At 41.7% G+C, this 21932-nt stretch overlaps 1 protein-coding gene across 1 annotated transcript in view; it reads right to left on the bottom strand.

Moving 5' to 3' along the window:
* Positions 1-21932, bottom strand: part of LOC149089596 (proto-oncogene tyrosine-protein kinase receptor Ret-like) — a 150960-nt gene that overhangs the window by 17192 nt on the left and 111836 nt on the right. The window contains exons 11-15 of the mRNA XM_089239335.1: positions 17228-17512; positions 14356-14603; positions 12723-12870; positions 8473-8580; positions 4327-4562 (exon numbers count right to left, since the gene is read on the bottom strand). Coding sequence (XP_089095461.1) covers positions 4327-4562; positions 8473-8580; positions 12723-12870; positions 14356-14603; positions 17228-17512 — 1025 coding nt within the window. The remainder of the gene's footprint in view (positions 1-4326; positions 4563-8472; positions 8581-12722; positions 12871-14355; positions 14604-17227; positions 17513-21932) is intronic.

Here is a 21932-nt window from a genome sequence, read left to right as displayed (position 1 = left end):
ACGAACTCCTCGTCATAGCCGTCACATTTGAGGATGCTATTCCTCAAGTCCAATATGTTCGATCCGTCCTTGACCACCAGACCCAACTCCTCTGCCAAAACCACCAAATCACCCCTCCTTGCACGCCCGAGATATGCCATGTTGCTTGGTATATCGTTTTTTGGTGTTTTTTTTTCGCTTATAAATGTTCACACTTAGTCTACGTGTATACGTCCACCGTCATATGTTAATGACTAATCATTCGTAAAAAAAAAATATATACATATATAGATAGATATATGCTCAATAATACTGACGTATTTCAAACAAACCCAAAAAAAAAAATAATAATAAAATCGTACATTCAAAGATAATTGTAAAAAAAAAATTAGTATGTGCGATAATACTGCTGTTCAAAAAAAAAAAAAAAAAAAAATCACATTCTCAATAATAAACTGACGTTTCAAAAAAAAAGATATCATTTTCTGAGCGAATAATACTGACGGATCTTTCCAAAAAAAAAAAAAAATCAGTACTCGCGTAATTACCGCCGTTTCAACACACAACAGAGCAATGATGCTCTCACTTGATAAACAACAGAGCAATGATGCTCTCACTTGATAAACAATAGAGCAATGATGCTCTCACTTGATAAACAACAGAGCAATGATGCTCTCACTTGATAAACAACAGAGCAATGATGCTCTCACTTGATAAACAAAAGGGCAATGATGCTATCACACTTGATAAACAACAGAGCAATGATGCTCTCACTTGATAAACAACAGAGCAATGATGCTCTCACTTGATAAACAAAAGGGCAATGATGCTCTCACTTGATAAACAACAGAGCAATGATGCTCTCACTTGACACACATCAGGGCAATGATGCTCTCACTTGATAAACAACAGAGCAATGATGCTCTCACTTGACACACAACAGGGCAATAATGCTCTCACGTATATCACTAGAGCTGATGCTCGCCACACGAACCGCCGGAGCAATGATGCTCGCTGAATACGCCACTGGAGCTGATGCTCGCTGAATACGCCACTGGAGCTGATGCTCGCTGAATACGCCACTGGAGCTGATGCTCGCTGAATACGCCACTGGAGCTGATACTCGCTGAATACGCCACTGTAGCTGATGCTCGCCACCTACGCCTCTGGAGCAATGATGCTCGTCAACTATGCCGCTCGAGCTGATGCTCGCTGAATACGCCACTGGAGCAATGATGCTCGCTGAATACGCCACTGGAGCAATGATGCTCGCTGAATACGCCACTGGAGCAATGATGCTCGTCAACTATGCCGCTGGAGCTGATGCTCGCTCAATACGCCACTGGAGCTGATGCTCGCCACCTACGCCTATGGTCGCTGAATACACCACTGGAACTGATGCTCGCTGAATATGCCATTAGAGCTGATGCTCGCCACATACGCCTCTGGAGCAAATGATGCTCTTTACCTTTCAACTGCAGAGCAATGGTGCTCTCAGGAACCACCCGTCATCAGCAGTCCATGCTTTCTCTTTCAGCTTGACAATGGAGGAACGCTGTGACCATTTTGTCCTTCTTCATAAGTGTTATTCTTCAAAATGTTCCCCCGATTTTTTTTTTAGTTCTAAATCCTACCGACTGCGCCAGTAACGATCCTCCCTCTTCGTGGTCGAGTAACTGAACACGTACTCATTGATGAGTCGTCTTTCAAAACAATAATCATATTTATTTTGATTAAGGAGGATAGAGAAAAGTGCTACACAACGAGCACATCACACCTTACAACACCACACCAATCATAATAATATAATAATAATAAGGAAAAAAAAAGAGACCCCAGGGGGGAGCGTTTCTCTTTTCTTCTCTCTGTGGCTCCCGCGCTATCTTTTTCAGGGTAGTTTTTCCCTCTTTTGCTTCTTCGTTTAGCAGCTTCCCTGACGATTCGTCCCGGAACCTTACTATATCACTCACTCACTAGGCCACTCACTAGGTCGTTCACTTTTTCATTCACTCACTAGTCGTTCACTTTTTCATTCACTCACTAGTCGTTCACTTTTTCATTCACTCACTAGTCGTTCACTTTTTCATTCACTCACTAGTCGTTCACTTTTTCATTCACTCATTAGGTCGTTCATTTTGCCATTCACTCACTAGGTCACTCATTCTATCATCAACTCACTAGGTTGCTCACTCATTCTATCATCAACTCACTAGGTTGCTCACTCATTCTATCATCAACTCACTAGGTTGCTCACTCATTCTATCATCAACTCACTAGGTTGCTCACTCATTCTATCATCAACTCACTAGGTTGCTCACTCTGTTATACACTCAATCATTGGTCACTCACTAGGTTGCTCACTTTGTTATACACTCAATCATTGGTCACTCACTCTGTCACTCGCTCACTCTGTTATACACTCAATCACTGGTCACTCACTCTGTCACTCGTTCACTCTGTTATACACTCAATCACTGGTCACTCACTCTGTTATACATTCAATCACTGGTCACTCACTCTGTTATACATTCAATCACTGGTCACTCACTCTGTTATACATTCAATCACTGGTCACTCACTCTGTTATACATTCAATCACTGGTCACTCACTCTGTTATACATTCAATCACTGGTCACTCACTCTGTTATACATTCAATCACTGGTCACTCACTCTGTCACTCGCTCACTCACTAACTAGGTCACCTACTCATTCACTAGGTCACTTATTCTGTCACTAGTTTGCTCAGTCACCAACATTAAACACTTTGTCACTCATTGTCTAACTACTGAATCATTTACTGATTCACTTACTCGGTCATTATTCGCTCACTGACTCGAGTCGAACTGTTGTCGGTGAATTTTCCGTAAACCACACGTACATGGGTCATAGCGGCTATTGCGGCCCGATTATGACATTATGAACTGAGTGCTTAAATTTTTGTCAATAAGGAAGCGTTTTGACCTCCTACATAGCCTTGCAGATTGATATCAACCTTTTAGGGGAAAAATAAGTATGGTTCCATCTCTTACATTCAAAATATGTAGAACCAATAAAAAAAACTTTCTACGAAAAAAAATTGATAACATAATCCGTCATAATTATAAATATAATTATATCCGACAACATAATATCGCTACAATTAAGTCTAATAATTATAAACGAATTTCTTCCCATGTTACGATATTGGTCCGTTCCGTACTTGACGAAAGTGATAACTATACGCGAATGATAAGATTATCTATGATTTTGATAAGAGGCGTTGGCTATCTATTATTGTTATTAGTATTACTAGGCGTAAGCTATTTATTGTTTGCCGATTCACAAATTATTTCTCACATTTCCGCCGGTTTTTCAAGGACTTTCTCCGGACTTTCCCCGCAGCTGTAAAAAGTATGAGAAAAAGACGTAAAAAACTGAGGCTTTAGAAAATAATCCTGCCCAAGCCCGGCACAGTCTAAGCCGGAAACCGTTCACAAATACAATCAACGTTCGATACAACGACCCCCATTTCGTCCCGTCTAAAACGGACGTTTATATGGAGAGGGGTCGCTGTATCGAAGGTAAAACATACGATAGTTGTTCTGCGAAAACATATGGGACTTATCCTACCGGTCGTTGCAATGGTCGCCATTACGTTATAAAGAGCGTCGACTTCATCAGGTCATTTTTAACGTCTCCAGACAGAACCTCCTAGAGATAGAAGACCTCCACACTCAGCTTGTGATGTCAGTAAGCAGTCCATTTTCCCTCAGAATATTCAGGGAAAAAAAATTCCCTGCATCATCGTTGTGAGGGAAAAGAAATGATCGGGTTCAGAATTGGCGATTTCTATGCCCCTACATCCAATCACTACGCGGTATTTGTGAGCCAATCAGGAAGATTCTACGCCAAAATAAGAGGAAACGAAATAGGATGCCGTGTTTCGAAATGTGGCAAACTTGCTAGGTAGTCTGAATGACGTTTATGGCAAACGGTACAGAGGACTTCTATCTCTAGGAGGTGATGCTCCAGATAATGATATTCCACGTAGGAGAACGTCTTTTTGGAGGCGCATTCTCGAACATAAGTGACCTTTTTTCCTTCGAGGTAATGCTTCTAAATGATTTGGGTGACGTTCCGTGTCTACAGACAATGGGCGGGGATGATCATTTGCTCAGGTCTGCTAATCGACTTTCGTGACTCAGCGGAATCCACGAAATGATGTTCATGGAAAATGCTGAATAATATAACAGTGCATAAAAAAGAGTGGATTAACAAACCTGTGCACTAATCCAGTGATTTACTGATGGAAATTATAACCGATGAAAGAACATACAAGTAAAAAATATGACCTGATGACCCTTACTTTCATGTCACCGAGATAGGACATCCCTTTCGCTGTTTGCCACGCGAATGACAGGATTTCTTGGTTGATCTCCTTGTGAGCTTGATTCTCGCCGTTAGCGGATGCTTCGACGTCCGTGAAATACGAAGGGTTATTCACGGACAGATTCACGGGAACGATCCGGTTCCTGAGTTTCTTCAAATAGGCGCTCAGCGAACCGAGCTCGGCGTATTCCACGATGATGCACAGCGGGCCACCTATTGATACATCGAGAAAGATTTCGATCAGCTGGTTGCCATCTACAAAATGAAGAACGAGTCATCACAGAAATAAATAGTATCATGGCCCCTGAAAGGGTTCATCCCCCCCCCTCCCCCCAGGGGTGACCGTCTTCGGATGAGGTTTTGTTAAGCCGAGGCCGCGTTTTGAATACTAAAATGTATACATGGACGTTCGAAGTGTTTTTGACCTATGGGTGCTAGTCGTTAGGGGTCATTAAAGTATTACGTCAGCATAGGTGGGGGGGGGGGAAGAGTTCCGATTTGCTGACTTTTGATGACAAGTGGGAGGGGGGGTTTGGATGATGCTTATATCCAGGGCCGTCATTTCAACTTTTTCCGGGGGGGGGGGCAAAGCACATGTACTCAATGTACGTATGTATTTGTATATATATATATACCATTTTTAGTATATTTTCAAAAGAAGGCCCCCCCCCTCCCAGATGACGGGCCTGCTTACATCATCAACCACCCTTTATAAAAATATGAAATATTCTTTATGGCATCCTGAACCTTGGTTTGTGGGCACCTGAACTAACAACCTCCCTATTGATAAGTCCCCTAGAGAGCCACTTTATTGATCTCTAAATGTTTCGTGCATCCTTCAAGTGATCTAGAAATGTGTTAGGGCCGTTTAAGTACTCTCTAACTGTGCCACGCATCATTCAAGTGATCCGGAATTATGCAGCGGATCACTTAAGTAATCTGGGAATGCAACTTGAGTGATGTAGAGTGGCTCTGGGGGGTCGCTTAAATGCTCTAAAACTGTGCCAACTGTCACTCAAGGGATTTCTAAATGTGCCACAGATCGCTTAAGTGTTCTGGAACTGTGTCGCGGGTCACTTAAGTGATCTGTGAACGTGCCACAGGCCTACTTGTCATCTGAAAAGGTGCCACGGGCAGCCTAAATGCTCTGGAATTGTGCCATGGGTCACCTAAGTGATCTGTAAATGTGCCGCTTAGTTCATTTTTACAAAATTAGGTTTAAGGTGGCAGGCAACATCGGGTAACCCCCCTGGTCACATTTGGTCCACGGGCCAAGTGTGTGGGAGGTAAGAGTTTTGCTGACTTTTGCTGACAAGGGAGTCAGAAATGGCTGAAAAATTGCTGACGTAATACTTAAGGCCCCTTACCTTTATGCAAGAAATTCTATTTTATGAATTAATTCTGAAGGTGCTCGAGCAACCACAGCACCACCAGCTACTTGCGAGCCGGGGGCGCCGCGGGTCACTCAAGCGATCTGTAGATATGCCGCGGGTCGCTTGAGCGATCCGCAAATGTACTACGGGTCACTTAAATGATGTGAAACTGTACCGCAAGTCATCTATTAAATTAAGTGATCTAAAAATGTGCCGCTTAATTTATTTTCATAAAATGGGTTTTGAGGTTTTGGCCACGGGTTGACATATTTCAAAAATACAACAACACAATTAAAAATGCAATTACAAACAATATATATACATGATAAAATATTACTACTACTGAACCAGACATGCATCTCGTCCATATTCCTCTGCGGAACTTCTAACGAATTGGTACATGTTGGAATGTATGTGTATGTATAGCGAACCTGACGGGAAGTTTGTTTCTGTGTAATGCTTGTTGTGTGTGTAGTGCTTCCACCTGCCATCAAGTTTTCTAACTACGAGTGAAGTTCAATGATTGAATAATTGTATTGTTGTGTAGGCCTGTTGCTCTCTGTGGCGAGACATTTTTAACGGGGAGATCGGCTCCATAATAAAATATTACGAAATGCCCATAAAGAATACTTATGGTTGTCTTATTCCTAAGTATGGATCGAGCTTCTCGATTCACCCCAACATATATAATGACTGTTACCAGTTTATATTGAAATATTTTTAAAATATTTCTAGTATAGGGTAGTCAAACGAAGAAAGTTTCATATCATTTGAAAACTAAAAAATTAAAAATTCGTTTCTCGGAAAATTTGCGTGCACCAACCCCCTTAATTTATAGTACATATTCACATTATATTCTCGTAATTCTCAAGTAGTCTCAATAAAGATCAGAGGCACCCCTACCTCAGTCGATTAATCAAATTCTGAACAAATCCCGTGCATTATCTACCCAATTTCACGATTTGCAGAACTGGAAAAAGTAATGTTCCCATCACAAATTCGTACGACTTCATCAACTGTCAAACACGATCCCATTTGTAATGACGTTTCTAACCCCCCGTCATTAGATCAGTTAATGGCCCACGATATCGTAACAGAAGATATACAGTGTGAGAAATATCAACGATATATCAAAGAAAAGACTATTCCAAGAGGATTCAAAGTGGCGGTTCGGTACGTTGACTCGTACGATCGATCACGTGCAGTTTTCCATACTTCGGTTATTGCAGCACCTCCTAGAGATAGAAGGCCTCTGTGCACTGTTTGCTATAAACGTTATTCAGAATAACCTAGAAAGTTTGCCACATTTTGAAACACAGCATCCTATTTCGTTTCTTCTTATTTTGGCGTAGAATCTTCCTGGTTGGCTCACAAATACTGCGTAGTGATTGGATGTGGGGCATAGAAATCGCCAATTCTGAATCCGATCATTTCTTTTCCTCACAAAAAGAGCAGGGAATTTTTTTCCCCTGAATATTTCTGATTGAAAATGGACTACTTATTGACGTCACAAGCAGACTGCGGAGGCCTTCTATCTCAAGGAGGTGTCGGTTATTGTCGACAGTGAAAGAGGGTGGAAGAGAGAGACAGTAAAAGTACGTTCTAACGAGTACGGCTTATAACGAGAATCCCGCTATATCGCTATACGAGTAATCCGCAAGCGATTGGCAAAGAACTAATGTTAAAGATACAAAAAATTACTCGCTTATAGCGAGTTAATTATGAATGAAACTCAGAATACGTTCACTATAACAACAATAGAAATTTTCGAAAAAGTTCTCCTTTTTCCTTTCGCTTTCTTTAAAAATTATACGTAAAAAAGAGAAGCCAGGCAAGAGTAGGGCGGGGGGGGGGGTAACGCCCCCCCCTGGCCTTTGAAAATAAACTAAAAATGGTATGTATATATATACACACACACACACACACACACACATTGAGTGCATGTACTTTGCCCATCCTGGAAAAAGTTTGCCGCCCCCCGGAAAAAGTTGAAACGACTGCTCTGGGGCACAACCTCCGGTTTTCACATCGTTGTAATTTCCCTTAAAAAATCCTTCCACCCCCTCCTTTCTTGGAATCTTCTAAAACTGGACACTGTGATGGTAGCCTCGTCAAGCAAAATTTCCCTCGAAAATTTCCCTTTTGTCTAAATTTTCCCCTCACATTCCGAAATTTGTGCTGCCATCTATCGGTGGAAATATGTATTCAATTATTTTACACAAGAAAAGCATTGTTTTGCACATTTGTATATTTTTTTCAACAAAAATTCTTTTGTTTGATGAACCTCTCAAAATTTTTCACAAACGCCAAGAAATTTCCCAAGAGAACCAATTTTGGCCAATTTTTCCCACGAATATGGGAAATTTCCCACGAGTTACCATCACTGACTGGACACAAGGGCACAAACAGGTCTTAGTCATTTTCTCTGGTTTTAAGTGTTACTGTGGACATTTTTACAGTGCAACGAATATTCCAGTTGCAGAAATTACTGCATTCCATAAAGTGCAAAATTTTGTTACTCAATCAACATTGTTTATGCATAAGCAGTTAATTCTATAGATGCCTATTTCAGTAAAAGTAGTTCAAATTTAGGTAAATTTACCTACTTTGTTTTTTCCCCCTCATCTACATGTTTCCACAGAGCAGAAAACTAAAATTCGTTTGCAACGAGAAGTCCGTTATAACGACAATTTTCCCATCTGATTGTGAGCTGTTTTTATAACGGACTATTACTGTATTTATTTTGATACCTTTGGATGTACAGGCGCCCAACAGCTGTATAACGTTCGGGTGCGAAACGTCTCTCAAGAGATTCAGTTCCGACAGCAAATCCTGTTCTTCTGATGACGTTCCGTTATCTGTAAATACAAAATAATATTCATATATTTGTGGCAAATTTCCAACTGAAAATTTTAACGACTATCCCCCCTAAATAGCGGTTATCGAACGGTGCTCCGTGGAGCCCTTGGGCCCACCTGCCCTAAAAGTCTGAAAAGTATGTCCCAAAGTGCATTGGTGTTCAAAATTAATATAATTTTAAAATAAATTCTAGTTCCCACAGAAAGACATTGCACAGAATTAGATGAAATTCGATATGTATGGCAAAAAACGCATAGGACAGGCACCTATAACTTATGCTATACAACAATGAAAATAATAACCAACTCATTGTCGTGAGTAATTTTTTAAGGGACCAGGACTCCAATATACTGGCGTTGCAAAGATAACACCGAAAACGAGGTTGATAGGATAGATGTATGGCCCCATTGAACACATATTTTGAGTCGAAAATGTTTTCTAAAAATGCTTCAGTCGGAAACTTTTCCCAACAATGCTTTACTCTTTAGGATTTTCTCCAACAATGCTTTACTCTTTAGGATTTTCTCCAACAATGCTATACTCTTCAGGATTTTCTCCAACAGTGCTTTACTCTTTAGGATTTTCTCCAACAATGCTATACTCTTCAGGATTTTCTCCAACAGTGCTTTACTCTTTAGGATTTTCTCCAACAATGCTATACTCTTCAGGATTTTCTCCAACAGTGCTTTACTCTTTAGGATTTTCTCCAACAATGCTATACTCTTCAGGATTTTCTCCAACAGTGCTTTACTCTTTAGGATTTTCTCCAACAATGCTATACTCTTCAGGATTTTCTCCAACAGTGCTTTACTCTTTAGGATTTTCTCCAACAATGCTTTACTCTTTAGGATTTTCTCCAACAATGCTATACTCTTCAGGATTTTCTCCAACAGTGCTTTACTCTTTAGGATTTTCTCCAACAATGCTATACTCTTCAGGATTTTCTCCAACAGTGCTTTACTCTTTAGGATTTTCTCCAACAATGCTATACTCTTCAGGATTTTCTCCAACAGTGCTTTACTCTTTAGGATTTTCTCCAACAATACTTCGTTGAAGAATGTTTTCCAACAATGCTTCGGTGAACAGTGTTTCTTAATAATGCTTTATTCAACAATTTTCCTCAAGAATGCTTGTCAAATAATTTATCGCAGAATACTGCATCACACAATGTTTTACAACAATACTTCGTTTAAGAATGTTTTCGAATAATGCTTCAGTTTAGGATGTTCTCAAACAATGCTTCGGCTGAAAATATTTTCAGCAATGATTCAGCTGAAAAGGTTTTCCAACAATGTTGCATTTCACAATGTTTCTCTCAACAGTGCTCCAGTCAAAAAGTTTCTCCTACACTGCTCAGTCAAAAACTTCTCCAACAATTTTAACGATGGAAAAGTTTTTCCAACAATGCTGCGTTAGACAATGTTTCCAACAATACTTCAGCTGAAAATGTTTTCATATAATGTTGCAATTCATAATGTTTCCAAGAATGTTGCATTTTACAATATTTCCATCAATATTTCAGTCAAAAAATTTTCCCCAATTATGTTACTTAACGAATTTTTTTTCCCTAACAATGCTGCACTTGACAATGTTCTCCAACAATACTTCGTTAAAGAATGTTTTTTAATAGTTCCTCAGTTAAGAATTCACAATTTTTCTAACAATGTTGCATTTCACAATGTTTCCAACAATGCTTCAATCAAAAATTTCCCTCGACAATGCTTTAGTCGGAAAGTTTTCCTAACAATGCTGCATTGGACAATATTTTCCAACAATGCTTCGTTAAGGATGCTTTCCTACAATAATTCAGTTAAGAATATTGTACATCAATGCTGCTTTGGTTGAGATTTATATTTTTCAAAAATGCTTCAGTTAAAACTGTTTCCAAGCAAATTTTTCACTTTTTTCCCAACAATGTTGAATTACACAATATTTTCCCTAACAACGTTCGAAAACAGTCGGAAATGTTTACCTGCAATTTTCCAATCAGAAATTTTTTTCAACAATAATTTAGTCAAGAAGGTTTTCCAGCAATGATTTAGCCAAGGAGGTTTGGTTAACAACAATACTCAATCACACAACGCTTCCGTCAAAAATGCTTTTCAAACTTGGCTCACTCAACAATGGTTCATTTAAAATAGTTCTCCAACAATGATTCAGCTGAAAATGTTGTGCCAACTAAAAATGTTGCCAGCCCAGACCAAGATACAGTCGAATCCCGTTTTAACGAATACCGTTATAGCGAAAAACCTCGTTTTAACGAACACTTTTCTTATCCCCCCACCCAGATAAGTTTACATGGGAACGATGCAAAAACTTGGAACTCTTTTATAACAAAGTGATTTCTCCGGTTTCTTGGAGTTCGTTATAACGGGATTCGACTGTATCTCCCCAGCCGTTATGGTATATATTCTTTATGTTTGAGAAATAATGTCGGTACAGGTTTTCTCCAGATCATTGTACGTTGAAAATCAGCGTCTAGCCTGGATTGTCACTCAAGTCCGTCACTATCAGAAAGAACGAGGGCCCATGGGCCCACTGAAATTGAGTCCGAGTTGGATGTTCTCAATTTGCACAACGCCCGTTTTTTCACTTGAGAACAATATGACCGTAGCTGGTTTTGAAATTGCCAAATACATGCCGATCTTCATTGGTTGTCGTCACTCTTGGGTGCCTTTGCCCTGGCAGCAACGAAAAACTGATTCTTTGCACCTACCGCTGTGTCAGCGTGACATACACGTACTAGTACGATAATGTATTTGAAACCAGCATTATTGAATTATTACATTGCTCAAAAAAAATACAGTCAAACCTCGTTAATGAGTCACTCTTAGGAGAGCAAAAATATGACTTAGTAAGTGGAGTGACTCGTTAAGCGGAGTAAGCCATAGCTGTGCCAATTCCTGCCTGAGGACAATTGGCACTTACAAAAAGTGACCCGGTAAGCGGAGTGACGTGTTAACCGGGTGACGCACTAACGAGGTTCGACTGTATTTCATGTTCTTGAAGAAATTTAAATGGTTTTAGGGTATGTCCCTGGGCCGCTGATTTCGAATCTGGCATTAGTTTCGTCAGATTGGCTCTAGTTTTTGGGATAAAGGGAAAATTAAATCTCAATGGTAATACATTTGATCATTTTTGTCGCACCAGGGTCGTTTTCCGCACACGAGGGCTAATTAGACCGGGACATACAACTTATTGCCGATTCCGAACTGCAGCCAATCCTGCTGTGGTATCACCCATATACTGTGGTGACAGCGTCGATCACCATTAGATGGCGCTGTCAGCGCGATAGAAAAGAGCGCGCCTGCGCGACGGAGAAACTGAACTTGACGTTTTGCCGCTCAAACTGGACGGTCCGCTTATATTGGCACGTTCTTGTAGGTTCTGTAACTTCAATTGTGTGATAAATTTTTAATTATATCTTTGAACTGTGAAGGATTGGATGGTATGCGAGAGTCCGGATGCTCTCCCAGAGAGGTTGGTGCGCTAACCCCTCGGTATGGGACTCCCTGCGGTAGCAATTTTTTCCTGTGGTCGTGTCGCCGTTTCTGTTGTACTCCTGTGTCATGAAAGTTTCGGACAAGAACGGACCGCGTATCGTACGCGCGACACCTCTAAACATCCTTTGGTACGTTAGGCGAGTATCTTATCGACCTGGTAATACATAAGCAGCGTACAAATCACAAAATACTCTAAACGAGAGTATTCATTATCTCAAAAACCAGAGCCAATTCGGCAAAACCAACGCCAGATTCAGAATTAGCACCCCAAAATGGCTCTAAAATCACTGAAAAATTTTTGTCAATGTGTAATTTATTGTATTTATTTATAACGCACAGTTTCTCAATGTGATTTGTACGCTGCTTATGGTATTACCATCTAAATATGATTTTAGCTTTGCCTCAAAAACTAGAGCCAATCTGACGAAATCAATGCCAGATTCGTAATCAGTGCCCCAAAATCACTCAAATATCTTTGAGAACGAAATCAGTGTTGAGCAGTGTTATTATTATTAGTTGACTGCACGTTTTTCAGTTTTTGTTCAGCAACTTTCGGGGAACTCGTGAAGAAAAGAGTTTATGTGCTGTCAATTAATGGACACCAGTGCCATATTGGTGTTGCATATCGAATTACTCACCCTTGAGCGTCTTCACTGCCACCGTGGAGTATCCGGGTCGGTTGGCGATGTTCCAGGCCTGAGCCTTAACGACTTTCCCGAACTCGCCTTCACCGAGAAGCTCTTGGAGAATCAGCTTGTCTCTCGGAAATTCCCATTTCGTATCGACCTGTATTACAGCAGGAATATAAATAGATGTTTAAGTTGGTAGGCTCCACCATTAGTCACATGTTACACTCAAGATCCTGTGGCAAAGCAAGCATTTGGGGGGGGGACCCCCATGACTTAAGGGCGACGGAACTGTTTCGAACCTGAACCATGAGAGAGGTTAAAGGTACCAACGGTAATCATACGCCACTTAATCTTAACTCTGCCAATCACAGACAATAAGCAGTTGATGCCATATTGTTGGTGAAACTATCATTTTTTTGAAATTGCACAGAATTTTGAATTTTCAAACTTGCGGGTGCTCATCTTTAGTTTTATATAGGAAATTTCGATTTCTGAGGTATTTATAAGGTGGTAGGACCTATAACACAAATCATTGTGGGTGCTCGACCTCCCACAGCACTCGCGAATCCGACGCGACTGCCCTGATTAGAGTCAAAGATGTTCAAATTTCTGTTGTCTTAAATTTTTTTTTTTCAAGCCGAACACAACTCAGGTCTATCGCCATGGGCAATTTACTACCTAGTGAGTTGTGCCGGAAGTGTAAGTATGTGTACCTAACAGTCTGAGTGCGTATCTAGTGTTGTGTATGATTTTTCAGTGCTGTCATCTATATCTCTATATATAGTGAAGTGTAATGGCTGAATATTTGTACTGTTTGTAGGACTCTTGCTGTCTGTGGTGAGACTTTTTAACGGGGAGATCGGCTCGCATTTGCGCCTCGCGATGATAGACAATGAAGTTCCTTGATTCCCGTTGCTGTCAATGGATAATGTCGCCTGCCTTGTATATATTATATACATGAGTGTTGATATGTTTGTATATATATGTTTATATGTCTTATATATATGTGTGTCTATAGCTGTTTGTGGGCCCCCTTCGTGGCCTGCTAGCGACGTGCGTATGCACCTGCCCATGTAACCTTAACTTTTTGTCTTCTTACCCGCTGGTGGTCTTTTGGTGCTTAGTGCTCCGGATATTGCATCGCTCTTCCACCATGGCCCAAACCCTCTAGGTGACCAGCTTATATCCCCTATGGGGACAGAGCGGGGGCCATGGTCGGTTTCGAGTCCCCGCGATGCGAGTCCGTCAGTATGACCACTCGACCACCACAGCGGCAGTTGTCTTAAATTATGTGGGCCCTGAACAAAAAAAAAATACCCGCAGGTTCTGTCGATACCTTTCCTAGTAGCGTGGAAATCGCACGTGAAGAAAGAAACACGTGGCTTTGGAAATTGGTTAAATGTTTTATTGCTTCCCCTTCGGCCACCTATGCGTCTCTCATCGTGGGCATCCCGTAAAAGTTCACACTCTCATCCTTTTCGCCCACATTGGCGAAGGGTGGTCAAACGAAGGGAAATAATCACTTTGGTGACCCCCCCCCCGTTTAGGTGTTCCTATCCTGTCCTATCCCCTCCTTCCGTTGTGGGCCCCAACAGACTATAAAGGAAAAATAAAAATAGGCCGAACAATGCTGAAAACTCACCGGTGCCTCCTCCAGCGTCGACTCGAGAGTTGCCGACGGCTGTTGCTGCTGCTGCGTCCTGTCGTCGACGTAGTCGGACCCGACAGCCGCCAACGGCATCCTACCAGCAACGTATTTGTGCTTGTGCCCGCGTCCGAATCCGATGTGACGGATTACCACCGCGGTCGCTGCTGCGACTAGGCCGACGACCACAGCCGTGACCGAAGCGATCATGCCTATGCAACGTTCGTCGCAGATGCTTCTTTGACCTGAAAACATGACGATTTATTTTTTTTTGTAAGTATCAGGCATCAATTTTCACCAATATTTGAGGGAGATTAAAGTCAGAGTGATATGGTGTGAGTCCATTAATCCCAATTTTGAGAAAAAGGGGTCATTCAAGTATTACGTCAGCATCATTCAAGTGCTCAGGAAATGTTCCAGGGCCGCTTAAGTGCTCTGGAACTGTGCCACGCATCACTCAAGCGATCCGTAATTATGCCACGGATCACTTAATTAAGTAATCTGGGAATGTTCCGCGGGTAACTTGAGTGTTGTAGAACCGCACCGGAGGGTTCCGCTTAAGTGCTCTAAAATTGTGCCACATGTCACTCAAGGGATATCTAATTGAGCCACGGATCGTTTAAGTGTTCTGGAACTGTGTCGCGGGTTACTTAAGTGATCTTTGAATGTACCACGGGCCTACTTCAGTCATCTGAAAATGTGCCCCGGGCCACTTAAATGCTCTGGAATTGTGCAACGAGTCATTTAAGCTATCTGTAAATGTGCCGCTTACTTCCTTTTTACAAAATTGGGTTTGAGGGGGCAAGTCACATCACTTAAACTTCAGGGCCACATTTGGTCCGCGGGTCAAGGGTTTACCGTGTATGGCTTAAAGCGTGGGTCGCAATGAATTTTTTAAGAAGAAATTCTGAGTTCTTAGCCTTCAAATAGCATTGAAATTAACAGAAATCGATTATAATAACATATAAAGGTATTTTATTTCGAATTTTTTTGGTCTTGGGGGGGGGAGGCACGTGAGCTCCCCCCCCCCTCCCATGCTCCCTCCCGCGTACGTTTCTGATCCCACCAATATGGGTTAGGAGGTAGGGGGCAGTGCTGACGAAATGTTGCTGACAAGGGGGCAGGGGGTCAGAGTTTTGCTTACTTTTGCTGACAAGGGGAGGGGGGGGGGGTCAAAAATGGCTAAAAAATTTGCTTACGTAATACTTGAACGTCCCCAAAGAAGGTTTTACTAGAGCTGTCGTCATAGGTTTCCATGTTAAAAAATTTGTCATTTCACGATCTAGAGGCGAACTGTTGAAGCTGAAACACTTTGGTCATTTTGTTTTTCTTTCAACATTTTGGCACTTCGAGATTGCATTTCTCGACTTCAGTCAGAATTGTTGAGAATGTGACATATTGTGACATGAGAATTGTTGAAAATGTGACATATTGTGACATGAGAATTGTTGAAAATGTGACATATTGTGACATGAGAATTGTTGAAAATGTGACATATTGTGACATGAGAATTGTTGAAAATGTGACATATTGTGACGAGAATTGTTGAAAATGTGACATATTGTGACATGAGAATTGTTGAAAATGTGACATATTGTGACATGAGAATTGTTGAAAATGTGACATATTGTGACATGAGAATTGTTGAAAATGTGACATATTGTGACATGAGAATTGTTGAAAATGTGACATATTGTGACATGAGAATTGTTGAAAATGTGTATACACTTTTTACTTTAATAACTATGCGACCCCTTAAAACATGAATGACGTATTATTGAGTTCTTCACGTTATTTGGATATTTCTTCTTGATGTAGCGCAGTGATTCCCAACGTGGGCGTTAACGCCCCCTTAGGGGCGATGGAATGTTCTTGGGGGGCGGTAGAAGCTACGGATATAACATTGGACCCTATGGGTTAGATTGCGTTGGGGGAGGGGGGGGGCGATGGGAGAAAACAATTTCTGAAGAAGGGGGCGATGGGATAGAAAAGGTTGGGAAACTATGATGCAGCGAATATGCGTCTAGGATCAACGGTTTGCCAGTAAGATGCGGTGCGAGCGGTTAGCTATGCATCCTGTATACAGGGTATCTCGTAAGTCCTAATTCGGCTTTTATCTTGTCAAGCGTTCGTCGTAGAGCTATGATTACAGTTGAAGAAACGCTCAACGGGCGTTCAAAAATCACCCTGTACCAGTTTTGAGAGCGAAAATACAGTGTGTGTCACAAAATATAAAAAAACGGACGTATAAAAATTTAGATTTTTGTTATTTTGTGACAAACTTTCTTTCTTTCAAACTGACCCGCAACTCAGGTCTATTGCCATCTATGGGCAATATACTACCTAATAAGTAGTGTCGGAAGTGTACGTGTGCGCACCTAACTGTTATGTCTGATTTTTCACTGCTGACATTTATGTTATAGAAGTGAAGTGAGTGAAGTGTAATGCTTGAATTACATTTGTACTGTTTGTAGGTCTGTCGCTCTCACACAGTGTTTGCGACACACTGTATTTTAATTTTTGAAACTGGTACAGGGTGACTGTTGAACACATTTTGAACATTTTTGCAATTGAAATCATACTTCCACGGCGAACGGTCGATGAGATAAAAGCCGAAGTACGACTTACAGGACACCCTGTATATAAAGTAGAATATATATAAGAGAGGAACGATATGCTAAATACATTTCACGATCTGAAACAGAATGAACAAAAGCTTTTTTTCAGCATTGACACATGATTACTCATGTGCTGACCCAAACCGAATCTTAATCAATGTGAGTCGTACATGCACCACTGGAATTCACCCGAATGAGTCACTGGAGATTGGGACATTATCGATCACACAATATATCGATGGGAAACTCACTCTTGGAGCTGACGTCTTTCATTCCAGCGAAACCAGATGGCACCTCTGCAGTGGTCTGCTGCTGCTGCTGCTGTTGTTGTTGGGCCCCGGTGTCCAGCTGCTGCTGCTTGCGCCGTTTACGCTCTCGGGCCTCCATCCTCCACCTGTCTTGCTCTTGCTTGAGTTCGGCTGGCGATGGCCGCTTCATGCAGATGCACGTGCTCTTGTCGTCGCAAGTACAGGGTGCGGCCGCCATCCAGATTCCTTTGCCCCGGTAGTTCATGACTCCTTCTCCGTTCACCGTCGCTGAAAAAAACAAGCAATAGAGAGCTGTGCGTGAGTCCTAACCAATGAGGAATATGGACGAGGTGCATGTGTGGTTTAGTAGTAGTAGTCCTAACCAATGTCTGCAGATAGACCAGTTCACGAAGTGACCGGCAGACTAAGTAGATAGGTATAGCCATGGGCGGAGATACTGGGGGGGGGGACATTACCCCCCAGCGTTAAAGGTGAAGTTCACTGATCTAATGTATATATGCATATATGAATTGACATCATCATCATCGTGCCCCCCCCCAGAAATAATGACCGTGCCCCCAGACTTCCGAGTCTAACTCCGCCTATGGGTATAGTATACCTAATGCTCCAATAATTCTCTAAACCGGTTCTTCTCAACCTTTTATGGCCCATGCCCCCCCCGGAACATAGTTTTTTCTCGTGGCCTCCCTTGTACCATCAATTATCCAGCCCCCCCCCGTCTCCCCTCGCCCTCATCAAGGAGGCCCTTCTTACTTATTGAATCGATTTTTTGAGCAAATTGAAAGAAAAAATTAAGGTCGACACATAATTCAGTGAGGGTTTTCGTAGGGAGTTCTATATATGCATTGCCCTTTCAACATATAGGGCCCTTGGGCAGAAAGATGTTCTGAAGCTCCTTACTGGAAGCAACTGCTTACGTATTTACTTACTTTCGCAAATCGTGGTACCAGATCTCATCATGTAGGACCCCACTATTAGCATCCTCGGGGCCATGCCTGGACGTGGCCCATGTGTTAAGATGGCCCTGGTTCTATGCAGGGCTATTTTAGCAGCAGCGTCAGGGGCCTCTTACCTGGCTGGGGGTTCCTGTATACAATTTTGCATACTTATTCTCGAAAAAAACAGTAATATCAAATCTCATTGTCGTGGGGCCTTCTTGCGCACTCAAGGCGCGGACTATGTTCGGGTGAGCGCACGTGTTACGACGGCCTTGGCTCTGTTGGCAGTTCCGCTTCATTCTGGAAAGGTAGTCACACTTTTTCCTTCCATATTTCACTTGAAGTATCATTTCTTTACAGCTTGATTTTTTTCACAGCGCTTTGTGGTCCTCTTGGCAGCCTTTCATGGCTCCCCTTCAACTTGATTTTCAACCGTGGATCCCTTGCGGTCATATGGTATTCGAAGGGAGGGGTGGGGGGCGACACGGGTTAAAATCACGTGAAAGGGGGAGCCACGAAAGGCCGTTGAGGGGGAGCTGGGCACAGAGAGCCGTGAAAGAAAAATTCTGCTGCTAAGATGTAAGCGCTTATAAGCTTTCCAGTGAAAAATGGTAGGAAAAAATATGACTACTTTCAGAGCTGTCCGTAGAACCTGGAATATCTCGAAGCATGGGCCAATCCGGACATGATTCGGGGGCGTCATGCCCATAGAAGGCCTGGCACAGCTGAAACACTGCTCTGGCCCACGAAATTTTGCTAGGTGTACTTGTATGTAATAACAAAATATCAAACAGGGTCCACACAAAGCTTGCAGGCCATATAGCTTTTGTTAAGCCACTTTATGGTGCGAATGTACATAGACACCGGAACCCAGGGGCTGAGGCCATTCGAGCCCCCCCCCCCCATACCCAATAATTTCTGAAAAAACAATGCAGTGCAACCTCACGCTCCTGCGTACGCGCTCCAGTACCGTATATACGGGACGACCGGAAAATTTCAGCCCCTCCCCCTCAATGTTTTCTTCACGTCGGCGCCTCTGGAGGAGGATATTTGTGGGCCAGGGGACCGAATTCGTGATGCACCACAAAATGCTTAACCGCACCTAAATTTAGAAATACCGGCACATCAGGAGCCAAATATGGTGCCGTAATGGGACCGCGACAATCTCCAGAAAATTACTCAAGAAACTCATTAAGTCCATAATAATTAAGCAAATCTAGTCAGTCATTACCACGTGGCGCCATTAATCACGAAACAGAAAACTGTTTGCGGATGCAAATTCGTATTTGATACTTAATTATTGTTTTTTTGCATTCAATTATGATAATAATGACTACCAAGAATGGAAATCCATCCACGCATGCGCGATGACGTGGGTCATCCTTATCCATCATTAATGAGAGCTGCGAATGACGTTCGACTCATTATCACGGGGAAATAATTCCGTGGGAAATTTTTCTTTAATGTATCATGAAATTGAAATTAAATTTGTTTTTAATAACGAATTAATGGAATGCTATTATAATTACACTATTGTGAAAATTCTTCCAAATTAATAGTATATTTTTTTTATATATGATAGTTGTTAACCCATTTTTGACCGCTCCTCAAATTCATGACCAAATTGCGCAATTTTTTTACACAGTTAAAAACCTCCTCTAACGGCCACTTGCGAACAACGTTTATCTCCGAACGACGTCCAATATTTTGTTGGAACCGAAGGGGTCTCATAGACTTAACATTACCGGTAAACTCCGAACAGGGCCGCAACTGGATGCTTGGTCACCAGGGGCAAGTGCACATTTTAGCGCCCCCTTGTAATGTTGAAGGTAAGGTTTGAGAATGAAATTTGCGTCCCCCCCTCTGGGGCAGTGCCCGAGTGGCATGGTGGTAAGATGCTCGTCTACCATCGTGAAGGTTGTTGTCAGGGTCCCGGGTTCGAACCCAAGGGAGGATATCGAAAAGATATTTTCCCTAACGAACTCGAGGCGACCACCGATAGACAGCGCCTTCGCTTCCAGCCCATCTCTCTAATGGCAGTAAATTGCAATATAGCGATATGGCCAGAGTTGGTGTTTGGTAAAGTAGTAGTGCCCGGGGCACGAGACTCGCCTGCCCCCCCCCCCTCTAGTTGCGGCCCTGTGTGTGCTTCCCGAACAATTTCCTTTTGACATGGAGTCGGAAATAGAAATGGTAGATGGGTATATTGAAGCAGTGGCGTTCGGAGCCGGGGGTGCTGTGGGTCCACCCACGGTAATTTCTGATATGGATCCGAGCACCCCCAGAATTGATACAGAAATTAAAATTTCCGATATAATACTAAAGACGAGCACCCACAGTTTCGCAGCACTTCCGACACCCCTGTATTGAAGGCAGTGGAGAGGGGGAAAAAAAGGCTCTTAAGTGAATTATAGTTGTACCGCGGGCCATTCAAGTGATCTTTAAATGCATCCCTAAAGTGATCTGAAAATATGTTCACCCACTTAATTGGAGTGGGAATGTGTCGTGGATCACTCAAGTGATTTGGAACAATACCCCAGGTCACTTAAGTGATCTATAAAAGCCTTGCAGTTCACTGGAGTAAATCTGAGAATGTGTTGCTTTAGTTCATTCTCACAAAGTTAGGTTTGAGATCGCGGACCACATCTGGCCCGCACGTCGTGGGTTGAGCATGTATGGTTTAATAGATCGTGGGTGGGAGTAAAGAACTATTTGAGGATTGCTATATATAGTACATCTTTTTTGTCCATATTGGTTTTTCCCTCCAAGTAGTATCTGTTGCGTTCTATTTCAGCACTGCAAGCCTAAATTTAAGGATGCAATAACAGCGCTGTAGATTGATAAACAAGGCCGTAACTAGATGGTTGGTCAGCTGGGGCAAAAGCACACATCTAGGCGTTTCCATTGCAATGTGGAAGGAGAGTTTAAAGGGTAAAATAAACCTCTGGTCCGGGGCACCAGATCGACATGATCCCTCTCTAGTGGCAGCCCTGTCGGTTAATCAGTTATTACAATATTACTGTATCAATATAATCATATTTATAGTTATCATAATCATTTATAAAACGGATTATCATTTTACACGCTATAGAGATCACAAATTTTATTTTCTTCCGGAAATAAAACGGCCACTTCCCAATAGCGGCCACATTTTCACGGTCCCGTTAGTAGCCGTTGTTGTGGGGAAGTTTCACTGCATAAACTGGTTACACTTAAATAACATTGTTGAGAAGTTTCAAAAAATCGGGTAATAATTTGTCACGTAGTTTTTTGAAATTACATTAGTTAATGTAAATTTACAATTAATAAATTTTTTAGTCAATGTAAATTAATTAATTTAATTTAAATAATGAGTGATTTTACGATATTGGGAAATTTCATGTGAGAAAAGAAAATTTAAGGAAAAAAAATTTTTTTTCTATTTTTGAAAAATTTATTTCTGTTTATGCTCATGAAAAAAAAATTTCCAAAAAATTTCATTTTTGAAAAAAGTCATAAAAAAAAAATTGAATTTCTTTGTAAACAAATTTAGAAAAAATACTCTACGGCACTCACATTGAACTTTTCAGTTTCCAAAAATGCAAATTTCATACAAAAATTTATTGAAATTTGTTTTTTAAAACAAAGCGTTGCGCAAATGCAACGTCTGTCAAAAACTTGGCCAGCTTATATCTCTTATAAATTACGGATACGTGTCATAAATACACACATATCGATAGCTACTCCACTGCCCTTGTCATAATTGCGGT

The sequence above is a fragment of the Pholcus phalangioides genome, unplaced genomic scaffold (assembly GCF_987345545.1).
Source record: "Pholcus phalangioides strain wild (caught in Gottingen) unplaced genomic scaffold, Ppha-v1.0 ptg000002l_1, whole genome shotgun sequence".
NCBI classification, from domain to species: Eukaryota; Metazoa; Arthropoda; class Arachnida; order Araneae; family Pholcidae; genus Pholcus; species Pholcus phalangioides.
The sequence above is the reverse complement of the archived record's forward strand: the minus strand, read 5'-3'. Positions and strand labels throughout refer to the sequence as shown.